The 15,139-nt window shown below is 37.6% G+C and overlaps 1 protein-coding gene across 1 annotated transcript in view; it reads left to right on the top strand.

Annotated features, from left to right (window-relative positions):
• Positions 1-15,139, top strand: part of ttn.2 (titin, tandem duplicate 2) — a 176,931-nt gene that overhangs the window by 837 nt on the left and 160,955 nt on the right. The window contains exons 2-7 of the mRNA XM_048979907.1: positions 7,135-7,238; positions 7,414-7,617; positions 8,070-8,357; positions 8,523-8,611; positions 8,689-8,912; positions 12,803-13,061. Coding sequence (XP_048835864.1) covers positions 7,135-7,238; positions 7,414-7,617; positions 8,070-8,357; positions 8,523-8,611; positions 8,689-8,912; positions 12,803-13,061 — 1,168 coding nt within the window. The remainder of the gene's footprint in view (positions 1-7,134; positions 7,239-7,413; positions 7,618-8,069; positions 8,358-8,522; positions 8,612-8,688; positions 8,913-12,802; positions 13,062-15,139) is intronic.

Genomic DNA, 15,139 nt, shown 5'->3' with positions numbered 1-15,139 from the left:
TAAATACCTGTTACTAGAATCAGTGTAAAGGTAAAACTGAATATCGGGTGTCAGGTTTAAGATGGCTATTCTGTCCCAACATCCCCTTGGGGAGGCGACCAATGGAGAAGTCCAGTACAGTGATGATGCTGCTTTGTTACCGAGTATATAAGGTTTGGAACTGTGTTAACATTTCTGAGCAATTGGAGCATCCCCAGCCTTGCCTCAGGTGTAGGGATTGCAAGGGGAAAAGCAAAACTACACAGATATAACTGTGTGGTTTTGTTTTTTGGGTCATTTTGAGGCTAACCCATTCTCACATTGGATTTTTTGAAAAACGTTTCTGGATAAGGAGCTTGTGCCGGAAGATATAAAACTTCTGGGCTCAGTCCCATCATTTCTAGGCTCCGTTGTGACAACAAGTAAGTAACTTTTGCTCCATAAAACTTGGGTGACAAATACTGCAGTTCTCCATTGTGTCTCCATTGTATTTGTGTGTATTTGAATTTATTTTCTAAAATCAGTAAAAAAAAAAACAATCACTGTGACTGGCACAATATAATATCAAATGGGGAAGCTACCTGATGAAACCTTCAGATTAACTGATGAAACATTCTAAACAGATTTTAACATGCTTTGATACAACAATTACTGAACGCAGGTTCTTTTTATCCGTGAAGGTTAGTATACACATAACACAGTACAGACGTATCCAAGTTATTTAAGGACACCAATAATAGCTTCTGATAGCATTAGTTTGATGCATCGACTGGGATGTGATGACTTTTTAAGGGAATCAGTCATGCAGCTATCAGCTGGACCTCTAGCTATGTGCCACATGCTGATTGTCAGTCAGGCTTGGACCACATTATTTTTAGAAACAGACATGCCCCCTCCCAAATAACTCCCATCCCTCAGACAAAGAACATTTTTTACACATGAACAATAGTTTCCATTGGATGTCATTATTCTCTTCAGCACTGGTAGTTTTGCATATATAGCTCTTCATATAGAATATATGAGTCAGTATCAATCACAGTATGAGACCATTTCTTGGTTCTGTTTTTAGTTAAGATCATGGATTGTAGAATTAATTGGTATGGTTCTATTATTCACAGTGATAATGATTTAGCTATTTTTGTGACCGTTAAAAATTACCTTGTGCAATAATATTAAGAATAAACTGGTTAAATTTATTTGATTTTCAATTTGCATTATGTGAAATAATTTAATGTATACATTATTTCTTAATTTCATACCAAACTCATACAGATTTTGATAGTGGTTTCCAGAATTTGATGCAGATGCTATTTGTGGGTTTGATTCAATTCAACAGTTGACATTGTTGTTAACTAGACGCCACCTGCATCTTTTTCTAGAACGGCTGCATGAGAAACCAGTTGTTGAACTCTTTAACAAAATATTATCCAGCATTTATGGCCTCATATGCCAGCATATCAACAAGAAATGCTTTACTCCTGTTTCTTTTTAGCCTCATTGGGGAAACATGGTCACATTTAATAGTTAAACTGCGTTTTAGCTTTTACTGTATGTAGAATAATTACTTGTGCATGAGGAATAATTAATTTATGATTTTATTATGATATTAATGTTATTTTCACATCTTCTTTTTCCCTACATAGAGAACTGTTTGGGTTGACATAGACCAGCAGGTCATTTAAACGAATGACACACGGGTTAAATTTAACTGATGCTACTTGCCAGGAAGGGATTTAGTCCAAATGTTTGCCCTTTTGATGATAATGTCACGTCTGCATTTAGCAGGAGGGAAAATTCATAATGAAAAATATGATTAATGTTAATTGCACATATTTCATATGGGAATTATACATAAAGCTTGGCATTTTAATAAGGTTAAAACTATAACAATTTTTTTTAATTATCAATGCTCATAACCTGCCCCCTGTTGCTGCTTAAATTTAGGTAGGATTAGTATTTTGTATGATAAACCAGTATTTGTATGATATCCCCCGTATTTAGTAAAGTTTTAGATTTCTTGTGTTCAACATAGAAAACTATGGCAAGCTGTTTTTAACGTTATGTAAGTAGGCAGGACAATAGTAGATATCTGCATTGTAATTCTTGCTAGTACAAACTGGCATTTTACATATCTCTAATTCAATTCTTACCAGTACAAATGAGCATTTCAGACATCTGTAATTCAATTCTTACTAGTAGAAATGATGTCACTTTTCCCATTCATTCGTATTGCGGTTTCCATTTGAGAGGACAATTCCATTTTAGATATCTCAAATTCTCATTTGTACTGATAAGAATTTAATTAGAGATACCTGATATTCCAGTTTGTACAAGTAAGAAATGCAATGCGGATATCTAAAATACTGTCTCACTGTCAGGGTCAGCACCTGACTATCCGAGTCTTTCATGTCTCCTCCACATTTGGCCAACAGGTGTCGCTGGACATCCTGTCCTCCCTGTTGTCAGTCTTTAGTGTTTCTTCTGCTTCTCAAATGGCTGCATAGCTCAATGAGCTGAGCATGTGGCACTCTCTAATCTCCTCAGTCCTGTGGTCAAATCCTGCCTTCTCTATATTTGTATTTTGTTCCCTAGCATTTCATTCATCAGTTTTTCTAGTTCCCGTGATTTTGTGGTTTGTTTTCAGTTTGGATTTTTTTGCTTTGCCTTGGTTCTGATTTACCCGCTTTTGTTATTGTCTCTGTGTTCAGATTCCGTTTCCTTGTTTCTTTGGTGGTTCTTAGTTTCCCTGTTTGTTTCTGAGTTTTTTTGAGTTAATTAGTTGCTTCACCTGTTGCCCGTTTTGCCAGCCCTTGTTAATTGTTCCCACCTGTCCTGTGTTATTCTTGGAATCCCTCTGTACTTAAATTCCTGCCGCAGTTCTGTTCCCTGGTGGGTCATCGTTATAGGTCATGTTGAATGCTGTGTTATTTGCACTTTGCCTGCCCACCTGCTCCTTGTTGCCCTGATCCATTTGTAGTTAGTCTTTGTTATATTTTAGTTTTGACCCCTTGTGGTCCGTTTTTGTTTTGCAAGTGTTTCCCCGTGTTTTCAGGTCTGTTAATAAACCCCGTTTGTCCTGTGAGCCACAAGGGTGTTATACACCTTCCTTCCTGCTTGAACCATGCCTCATGCCCATGCCAGAACCTCCCGAGTCCATGACACCCACCAACTTATTTAAGGCTAAAACGGACACTTACATTTGTTAAAGATATCTTAAAGAGAAATTCAACTAGGAGGGTCTAAGCTATAGACATCAAGTGGTTTTTTCCTAGTAAAAATAGTGTTTTTGGTATCTAATTTTTATGACTAATAAAAAATTACAATTATAAATACAAACATAATTAACTAAAAAAAGTAGTGCATCTGGGTAGTGTAAATAACGTTATTATATCAACTGTGAAAACTACAGGTAGGACGAGTCAACAGACTGAAATACTTTACTACATGGTACTATTCACAGATCTTCTCTGTATTGACTCTATTAAAACATCATAAAAACAGGCAACCCCACATTCACAAATTAGTGTGTGTTTGTGAAAATACATACATACCTCGCTTATTCAATTACTAAATACAATATAATGCGCAATTAACTTCAAATCTGGCTGGGATTTGAAAGTCCGCGATCTTTCAAAATAAAAGTCCCAAATGGAATAACGTTGAATTTCTTAACAAACGGTTATTACTGACAAACAACACTTTGCAGCGTTGCCAAGGTCCGGCAAAACTTTCCAGTCCATCATCAGCTTAAATGGGAGCTGAAGCCAGCCCAATATTTGAAATCCCAGTATACTGTATCTCAAAGAAATAAACTAGATTGCATGCTGATCACATTGAAATGTTCGACATTTTAAAACCACTGTTAAACACAACGACGTTGCCAATGTTGGTCAGCTGGACAGAGATTTTCAATTCGAGAAATGTCTGCACACACACATATACACAGACATTTACATGTCTGTAACTGTTTAATTATCTTGTAAATATTCTATAGGGACTGCAAACTACCCCAACGTTTCTGATGTCACTATTTTCAGGTTTATAATGGAATGATATAGATTTGCCGTAAGTGCTTGCGAGTGTCATGCCAGATGCGTGAGAGTTAGCAGCCCTGCTTGCCGTGTTCGTCTCTCTGACTTTCGGTGTCTAGCGATTCAGCATTACTCACGATTAGGAGCGAGTTGCATCCATAAGAAATCATTTATTTTTCTCCTTACAGTGGAACATGAAAGCAGCCAAAAAAACCCCACTCCGCTACCTCCTAATATTCAGAGGTGGACATTTCAGGTCCGGAAAGTAAAAATCCAGACCAGGATTTTGTTTCAACCAACCAGTTGCGCATGAAGATTCACTGTCACAGAGTACGCAGCTGGTTGGTTGAAACAAAAACATGGTCTGGATTTTTACTTTCCGGACCTGAAATTTCCACCTCTGCTAATATTTACCTGCAGTTGTATTTTCAAAATAGCGTTCCATTCCAATATGAAATATAATTACACAAAATCACAAGCACATGCAGGGCCCATTAACACTGGTGAAACTGAAAATAATAATAATATAAGCCAATATCATTTTTCTATGCCAGTGGAACATCTTAATGCTCTAAAGCCACAAAAATAAGTAGCTTGATCCATTTCAACTTGCAGTCGAAGTACACAAGTAAACTTATACACAGCATGCACTTATACACGGCATTTGTGAAACTTGTAGATAATTTGTGAAATTAATCCGGTGGAAGATATGGCATCCTAATGCTAATTTAGCAGAATTATTAGAGCAGCATAAAGTTTGGAGGTATCGTTGAAGTTCGTTTTCAAAAATAATAAAAATAGGTGTTCTATTAATAATACTTACGTTTATGTAGGTAAGCCAGACCAAGGCTAGGACGTTTTGTTAGGTAGGATGATTAAACCAATAGCATATATATTTACTAGACCTAGCTGCTATCACGTGACTGAAAGTGCAACTATTTAAGAAGTAGAAGGAATCGTTAGTACCATGCAGCTTTTGGGTGCAGAAACAGTTGTGGATCCTGGTCCAGTGATATAACCTTCCACATGTTTGTGTGTTTACTGATAATTGTATATTTTTGTATTGACAGTCGTGTGATATTTCCTAGTAAACATACATTTTGCAGTCTTTGGAATTGCGCTGGGTGGTATACTGTTCATCCGATTTACCAATTACGGTGTAGTATGATTTTTTAATATACGTCATACCGTAGTACTGCTGAAAGATAGCTGTGTGTCTAATGTAACAATATTTTTAAACAATGAAATAGGTAACCATGACGCAACTGATGAGCATGTCATATGTGACAGCTTTCGTATTCTTAATTGTTTGTATTTGGGAAATTGCAGTGATATGCAAACATTTTTTGAAGAGGTAATGGATTAGCCACAATATGGCAATTTGGACTGCTAAACGCCTTGTTTTAAAAACATGAATTACAGTACTTCTATTATCATAGAAGTGCCATAATATAATACATGTGTAAAAGAATAAGGAGATAAATGCATTTAATTGTTTTTTTTTAGAGATGCACTGATTGTATCGACAAAATGATCGGTATCAGCTGGTAGAGCAACAATCAGCCGTCTGCCCCTTGTTAAGCATGAGCCGATATTTACCGCCGAAAGTTCCCTTTAAAATGGTGGCCCATACTGCTTTGCACACCCGCGTAAATGTAAGCTATGTGGATTTACTTTGTTAGTGAAAACTATGCTAGAAATGAATTTTTTATAAACATTACTCTGCTAAAATTTCACGAGGAGGACAAACATTTCAACACAACAAATTTGATTGCAAAACTTAAGGCGAGACAGTATTAAGAGTTTCTAAAAAACAAATCCGTTCCAATAAAGACTGCAGTGTCGCCTAATAATGCCAGTCCTTCCGTAATGCAAGCATTGATAGCAAATGAATTATTTGTTATTTTCTGTCAATTATGTCGGAGTTTTGAGTAAAACAGTACCTCAAGTTATATAATGTATTGACTACTCATCAATTAATCATTTAGCATCATTCATTTATATTACGTACATGTACATTTCTTGTCAGCATTTATTACCAAACATCCACGATGATGGTGAGCCTTTGGGTTTAAAAACAAAGTGGGGGGAAGGTTAGACTGTTAGATAGATAAACCCAGTTTTCCTTATAAGGGGCTACTCCACAAAAAAGTTAAGGCAACCAGATAACTTTAAAAGTTTCTGCGAAATATGTTGTAAGGAAACCCGATTACTGCATGGCCATATATAAAAGTCCATGGTTCACTGGACCTCGTCCGTTATAGACAATATTCCGTTATAAGCGAGTCCACCATGACGGGACTTTACTGTATGAAGCAAAAAAAATAGGAATGATAAAATCAGCTAAAAAGGAAGGTTTTGAGTCCTTTTTTAACTTTCAGTAGATTGGGCTGCTCTGAGAGTGTCAGGAAGGGCATTCCCCAGGCCAGGCGCAGCAGCACGGGAGGCCTGACCGCCCATCATGCTGAGTTTATTTCTGGAGGGATGGAGGCGATTTAATCGTGAAGAATAGAGGGGTCGTGTTGTGGTTCGAGTTGTTATCAGTTCTTTTAAGTAAAGAGGAGCATTTCCATAAATGCACTGGTGGGTGAGGAAAGAATAATAAAAAATAAAGTTCAAACTTGGCAAGCATAGAAATAAAAAGAAATTAAATAGTAACAGACTCAGAGGGAGAAGCGGCGAACATGCGACGGCAGCATCCTCTCCACTTCACATGCACACGTGAGACTACTAATTCCACTAACTAAAAATTCATACATTACTGATAACAGATTTATGATTACTGATTTATTCTTTTTTATGGAACTCCATTACTCCATATAACAGTTTGATAAAATCAAAAAATACATTTGAGCAGTATTTGTTTATTTCGCTGTTTCTGTGGCATCCCCCCCCCCCCCCCCCCACAAACGAGTCAGTCAGTTCCCACTTGTACTGCATTCAAAAATGAATGGGACCAGTGGGAATACTCCCGACCACCAGAATTCTCTCCTGAAGAAAATTCTTAGCTAACCCAAACCCTAAAGCTCGCAGTTGCATTTACTTGTCCCTTAATTAAGCGAAAAGGTTTTTCTTAAAATAAGTGTTGTAATATTGTACTCATAAGTCTTGTCTTTTCCCACAGCGGGCCGAACGCAATGTCTACTCAGGCACCAACATTCATACAACCTCTTCAAAGCGTTGTGGCACTTGAGGGTAGTGCTGCAACGTTTGAGGCTCAAATTGGTGGTAAGGAGGCATCCGCATTAACAAAGAAATTTAAATGAATAAAATCGAGAAATTAGAACATATGTATTTAGATTAATGTAGGTTTAATATTTTATATAAATTTAGAAAATGTTTTGTATAAGTGCTATCACTTGTCATTACAATTGACCTGTCATGATAAATGGTATATTAACAGGTGTTCCGGTTCCTGAGGTGAGCTGGTTTCGTGATGGCCAGGTGCTTTCTGCTGCTACTCTGCCCGGCGCGCAGATCTCGTTCAGCGATGGCCGCGCTGTTCTGATGATCCCCGCTGTGACAGCGGCACACAGTGGAAGGTTTTCTGTACGAGCCACCAATGGTGCCGGACAAGCCACTAGCACCGCAGAACTACTTGCTACAGGTGAATGAGTGGAAGATTCTATATATTGAATCAATACGTTGTCCTATATCAGTAAATATTATCGAAAAGTTTGAAATGAAGAGTAGTTAATGTTCATTCAGTGATTCAATAGCTTGAGAACAATTAAGAACCGTGGTTGCAAATAGAAGTAGATTAGTATTAGTATGGTAATATGAAACAGTGCAACGTGATCTTAGCTTGAAGAACCTTAATTTCACCTTGATTTCTGTAAGATTAATCATATCTAGACATAAAAAATTGCTCCACTAGAAAGAACGACCTTCTATTTGATTGTGTAGACCTTAGAATACTCCATGTAATGAAATGTAATAGATAGCCAACTAGTAAGAATAGTCAAATCAGGCCAAAGTGTTATATACAACTTATGATACATATAATACAAGAATGTGGTATTTAGAAAAAGTATTGACTTACCTCTATTGTTTTTACAGTGGAAACTGCACCTCCAAACTTCACTCAAAGATTACAGAGTATGACTGTGAGACAAGGAAGCCGAGTAAGATTGGATGTACGCGTTACAGGAATCCCTACACCTGTGGTGAAGTTCTACAGGGAGGGAGCTGAGATTCAGAGCTCTGCTGACTTTCAAATTGTTCAAGAAGGAGACCGTTACAGTTTGTTAATTGCTGAGGCCTTTCCTGAAGATTCTGGAACATACTCCGTCAATGCTACTAATAGTAGTGGGCGTGCTACTTCTACTGCTGAACTGCTGGTTCAAGGTAATATTTATATTTCTATATGACATGCTAGCATGTTATTTTAGTACCAGTCTTAGTGTGTGCACTGTGTTTTTTTTTTGGCCTGTTATAAATACATAATTCTCTAATTTATTCTAATAATTTACAACGCATTTTACAATGTCCTTCCAATATCTTGTCATCTAGGTGAAGAGGAGGATATTCCCGTGAAGAAGTCAAAGACTGTCACTTCATCTGCTCATATTTCTCAGACTCGTCAGACACGAGTAGAGAAGGTAAGCTTTGAAAACTAAAGATTGAATTCAGACACTGATAAAGAGATACATTACTAATCAGGACTGTTCTTTCACAGAGAGCGAAAGCTTATTATCAGGCTACAGCCACCACTATGATGGAAATGCTTGTGGATGAAGGTGCTGTTGCTCAGCAACTGCTACACAAGGCTCCTCCATCTGTCGCCCCAAAGCCAAGTTCAAAGTCCCCAACATCCTCGCTAGTGTCAAAAGTTGCAGGCGCACGTCAACAGTCACCTTCTCCTGTGAGGCATATTAAAGGACCTACTCCACCTCCTGTCAGGTGAGTCTGGAACAAGTATTGAGCAATATCTTAAAAAAAAAAAAAAAAAAAAAAAAAAACATATGTAGTATTTGTAACGTAATATGGAACAACAGACAATTCGTGTTTTTGTATATTTGTGTACACACGTAGATATAGCCACTTGAATTTTCCCGTTTCCATGATGGGACCTTGGCTGGTCCTTGACTGGTCCATGACAGGTCCCTGCTGGGTCCTGGGTGGGACCTTGACTGTAATGAGATCCCCCACGATGATGAACAAGGGGGCCGGCATGATCCGCCCCTTAATTGTTTGTGTGTAAGGTACTTGCAGTGATTTATCCATCCACCAGGGAGAGCAGTGATTATGAAAGCTGAAGTGACTTACCTGAAATCAGGTATTGTAAATCCACTGCAAAAAATAAAAATCTAAGCAAGTATAATTTTCTTATATTTAGACAAAATTCCAATTTCATTAATAAACTGACTGCACTGCAATAAATGGCCTGTGAAATTTAAGAAATTTTGCCAAGTGACTGATTCAATAAATGACTTTTGGCAATTTGCAGTTTTGTTCCCAAAATGATTTTTAATATTTCAGCAATTCAGAAAAACTGTAAAATACTTCCTTATCTAAAAATCATTTATTCCAAAGTGCTACAAATGCTTTTATTCAGCACAAACTCCAAGCACCAATAATCTGAGATAATTTAAAATGTGATTATTCATTTTTTTTGTTAAAATCTACTTTAAACATACACTTTTCAAAAACCTATTTTCAGTGGTACTGACAAATTGTAAAAAAATCACATTATAAACCTTTCTAGGCAAGACTTTTGAGCTCTGAAGCTTATATACATAGGGGCTGGCTACACAAACATGAAGGGCATTTTTTCAGGCATTCAAAGAATTGTATGAGGTTTGCTTACGAAAGTGTTACAACTTTGAAGTGACTTTGGAGTCACCACACCTTGCATACTGTCAATGGCCCATCAGTCTGGAATGTCTGTCACTGCTCCTCACACCAATCAGTTTGGAAAGGCAGTGTGAATTTGAGTTTTTTTCAATTGCTAAGACAGATACTGCAATACTGAAGTTGCTTTCTCAAAACCCTTCATACAGTCACCACAACATTAGCTTAGGTGGGCTAAACTGTTAATCATTTCGCTCTGCTTTCATACAAAATGCAATCAATGACTAAACGCTTCAAAAGTCATGGATTCCTGTCTCATTCACATTAAATTTTCAGAGGCCATTTTGCACATAAGTTCATACAGTCAGAACTGAAATGTGTCATTTTACTAAATTACTGTCAAGATCCTTTCTAAAATAGATTGTAAAAACCACATAATATAAACAAATGATGTCAATTGACACAAGATCAAACAATGAATGCTGGATGCCAAGATATTTCTCCAGAGCAATGCCAAGGATGGATCATGTATGTGAAGAGACAATACACTGGATACTACCTTGTCTTAGCAATTGAAAAAAACTGTAAGAAAAGACACAATACTAACCTTTTTACAGTTTATAACATGCAACAGATTAAATGTTGATGTATAGAATGTGCAATCACATTAAATTACAGGAAAATACAAAACAATAAATGAATATTAGAACAATAAATTAGTTAGCTATTAGTTGCTGAGCTATTAAGTTCTCAAACGAGCTTGATGGGCCGAATGGCTTCCTCTTGTTTGTAAATTCCTTATGTTATTATGTAAATTGTCACTCCTGATCAGCATGCCAAGCTTCAAAACAGTTCCTGTCTGGTTGAAGGAAGAGATAGAAAGCACATGCTTTGCCTTTCAGAGGTGTTTTTGTATGTACTGTATAATATCATAGCGCTGCATTAGTATGTACCGGCAAGATCGCTAGCCAAGTACCTAGTCCTGTTTGTCTCTGGTGCTGTAAAAACTTTGGCTGTGTCTTCAGTTTACCTTAACTCCAACAAGTTATTCAGCTAAGCAAGAAATCCTGCTTTGTGAAGTACCTCCGATCTCAACCCTATTGAAAATTTGTGGGTCATGCTTAAAAGCCAGGTCTATGCAAGGAACCCAACTAGTTTAAATGAACTACAAATTCTGCAAAGAAGAGTGGTCAAATATTCAGCCAGAATTATGCCAGAGGCTTGCTAATGGCTACCAAAATATTCTGGTTCATACCTGTTGTATATGTGTATGTAAACTCGTGACCACAACTAAAATCTGTTTTTGTAAAGAAAGCGCCATCTCATGGTAACACCCTGCAAGTGAATAAATGGGCGGGTTTAGACGAGAATTTAGGCACACCCCCAGAAGGAGGGGGGTTGTTCCCTCTGGCTGGCTTTTGGCAGACAGCCGGCTTGGAGGGGAAAATTGAGATGGCTTCATCTGTATACACACACACACACACACACACACACACACACACAATAGCCCAGTTTCTAGCACCATCCCCCATGCACACACTATGGTATTCAGTTGGGTATTGGCATTAATAGGCTATATTATGTTAGCATATAGCAGATGCTCTAATACAGCTCTAATAAAATGAGCATTCTTTTCCAAGCATAGTAAGTTCAATTCAAATTAAATGACAGGGGAGGTGTCTATTTTCTTTCTGTTTTTGTTTTGTTCACAACTCACCAGACTACACTTTTTCACAGCAACTACCGACTGTAAATTAAAATGAAACGCAAGCAAAAAATCAAGGTATTCTAACTTATGCATCCTCTTCTCCCAAGTCACCTGGGAAATTAATCTTTTATACATTTAATGTAAGTAATGTTACTTAACATTTATAATATTGCACACATTTTAAATTCCAGGTTAAACAAAAACAGATGAGAAAAAACAGAGCAAGCATTTAGCTAGGTGGGGGCAATGACTTATCTGTCTCTTTGCTCTTATATCTCATTTGCACACGCACACTGTAACCCACTTAAATGTCGCTATTTCACTGTTATGGTGTCGTGTGGAAATGTGAGCAAAATTGTAAAGTCTATCTGTTAATCTATCCCCTGGTGACCTAGTAACATAAGTAGTAACTTTCTGGCACTGCTCCAGTGTGAATGGGAAACTGTAACAGATTATAGTGTCCGAGAAGGGGGCGGGGACAGGATTTCTCCCCCCTTATTCAGTACATTGATATCAGTTGGGAGTACATGGCACCCATTACTTCACTGTTATGGAATACCGCATGACAATGAAAATGTATCTGTCCTGTGTCGTTTTGACCTGATACAGTTTTTATGTGAAAGCCGTCACACACCAGGAGAGACTCACTTCCCACAACAAGCCTATTAAGTTGGCCTTAGTCGCATAGACACTTAGGCTCTGTCTAGTGCAGTTAGTTTGTTTCTCATTTCTTCCAAAATTTCCAAATGAAACATTTAACATACTTCAAATTATTTGTTTGCACTATGTGTGCTGTCTTTGTACCTTGCCTGTTTGGCAGCATACAGTATGTTTGTTTGTCTGTGATGCATTCATCAGAATTTTCCCCTGGGAAATTAAGATTAATAATTTAAATCTGAATCTTATTTAAATTTGAAGTTTAGATTTAGCAAGGTTGGCAGTATTTAAGCCTGGCCATGTCTAGTCTAATTGAATACAATTATGAATTAAATTTGGTTAATTTGTTTTTTGAGAATATATTTACTTTTTCCACATTGGGCCAGTTGTTCTTGGATGACTGTTTTGTTTACTTAGGTTGTCTTTGTCTTGTATTTTTGCTTGAAGATCTGAAACAACTATGTGTGACATATATGCAAAAACAGAAGAAATCAGGAAAATTATTATTTTTTCCCTTGCACTGTATGCAGTAAATTTAAAAAATATACAAATTTTACATCTACGGTACTTTTCTTTAGTAAACATACCTTTGAAAGAAGTTACAATTTATAGGAAAGTTTGCTTGTTTTTACAGGTCAGTGTCTCCCTCTACAAGGCTGTCAGTCTCCCCTATCAGACCAGTCAAATCTCCATTGATGACCCGCAAGCAGATTACGGCAGGCTCTGATGTCCTCCCTCCCTGGAAGCAGGGAGATTATGTAGCTGAATCCAGCTATACTAGCATGATTGCCAGTGCCTCACGTGTCCAGACCTCTACCACTCAAGTGCAAATGGAGCAACGGTGGGAAGGCTATGGGGTACAGCAGCAAGTAACTGGGATTGTAGCGAAAGAGGTAAGGAAACCTAGGTGGCCTATTGACATGTCTGCATGTTTGGATGAATGAAATGCGAACTATTGGATTTTATTATCAAGAAGAATCTTCTTGTTGGCTGTTCACACAACTTCTAGGAATTACGTAAGTTATTTAAGGATGGACCAATCCACATTTTTTCAGTTCCAATCCGATTCCGATACACAACTGCCGAAATGAATACAGATTCCGATACAAGAGCTCTTTTTACTTTATCCATCCATCATTTTCCAAACCGCTTACCCTACTGGGTCGCGGGGGGTCTGGAGCCTATCCCGGAAGCAATGGGCACGAGGCAGGGAACAACCCAGCATGGGGGGCCAGCCCATCCTCTTTTTACTTTAGTATTTCAATTTTACACAGCCGTGGTAAAAAGAATAAGAGACCACTCTATATTTTTAAACAAATCTCCATTTTTAAATTCTGGTTTAACCGTGTTTCTGCTGCCAAAAGGCTACACTGAGCAGCGGGATTCTTCCAGGTTCAAAATGTATTTATTCTTTGCATTGAAGTCTTTATTGGTTTTCTCTGGAAGGTCTGGAACATAACATATATCAGCAAAAATACACCCTTATACCCATACCTGTGCAACAGACATGGCTCTCAAATTAAAATATTAAGTGTACATTATTGGGAGTGGGGATGAGGGAACCTACACAGCACAAACTGTGTTGTTTTCATATGAGTTCAAAATATAACCCATAGTGAAGTTACATCAGTTTCATTTTAATCTTCATTCTATCTAATAAGCATACACTCCTAAGCCGATATTTTCACCATGGCCCCCATCCATTCTTTTACATCTGGGGCTCTAGTTGTTTTCCAGTGCCTCAAAATTATTCGGGATGCAGTGACTAAACCAGTAATAATAACTGAAAATAAATTCTTCGATATATTTGGCATCTGAGATCTGTCCCCCAGAAAACACAGCCCTGGGGACAGAGAAAAATCTGATCCATACCAGCTACTCAGTATCTTTAAAATTTCAACCCAGAAATGCCTGATCAGAGGGAAATCCCATCTACAATGCAAAAAAGTTACGGTCTCCATTCGGCACTTCCAGCACCTGTTATCATTCAACAGCTTTATTCTCTACAGTCGTAATGGTGTATGATAGTACCTATGCAGTATTTTATACTTGCTTCCATCACGAATTTGCCACAACCTGCCAAAACGTTCAGCCCTTTCCCTTGTTCTATATCTATGCCTAAATCTCTCTGCCAGAGCACTGATATATTGGGAGAGGCCTTACTTATAAAATTACTAGTACACTTATAAAAAAGGGAAGTTGTACAGCATTCCTGCTGTTCATCCGAGTATCTAGACAAATCATAATTAACCTCTTTACAGACAGAATTTAGGCAGCTCCTCATCTCTAAATATCTCCAAAAGTTCCCTACTGCTCTTACTACCAAATTATTCAACAAACTTTCCATAAGGCACGGGCACTCCATCATTGTTCACGTCCCTCATAGTACGTATGTCACAGGAATGCCACCCCCTCCAAAACGCTGCTGTTTTCCCGATACAAATTGCAGGATTACGCCATGACGAAGAGTATTTTTGTATTCGGTGTAATAGTTTGTGCATTCTGTGAATTTTGACCAATACTTAACTAGAATTGCCAAGTATTGGATTGGCCGAATTCCCAGAGCCCTGGGAAAGAGCATCGAGGCTTCTAGAAGCAGTCCCATAATGCAGGAAGTAGATACATACCCAAAAACTGAGAAATTGTGCTGCTGTGGTCTCTTAATTTTTCTCACAGCTATATATACACACACACAGACACATACCGCACATGCATACATATACATATATAAAAATATAAATTCATAGATTTTTTATATATATATAATATTATATTATATTAAATTAGTAAATACAAATAATGAAAAATATATGCCAAAATTTTTTTCATTTGCCTACTAGAATCATACATAATGTACTGTTCCAAATTGTTTGTACATCTTGTTTCAAGCATTTTTGAGGCATTTGCAGTTCAACTTGAATATCCATCCATCCATTTTCCAAACCGCTTATCCTACTGGGTCCGGAGCCTA

This window comes from Brienomyrus brachyistius, chromosome 16 (genome assembly GCF_023856365.1).
Source record: "Brienomyrus brachyistius isolate T26 chromosome 16, BBRACH_0.4, whole genome shotgun sequence".
NCBI lineage: Eukaryota > Metazoa > Chordata > Actinopteri > Osteoglossiformes > Mormyridae > Brienomyrus > Brienomyrus brachyistius.
This window is presented reverse-complemented; position numbering and strand designations above follow the sequence as displayed.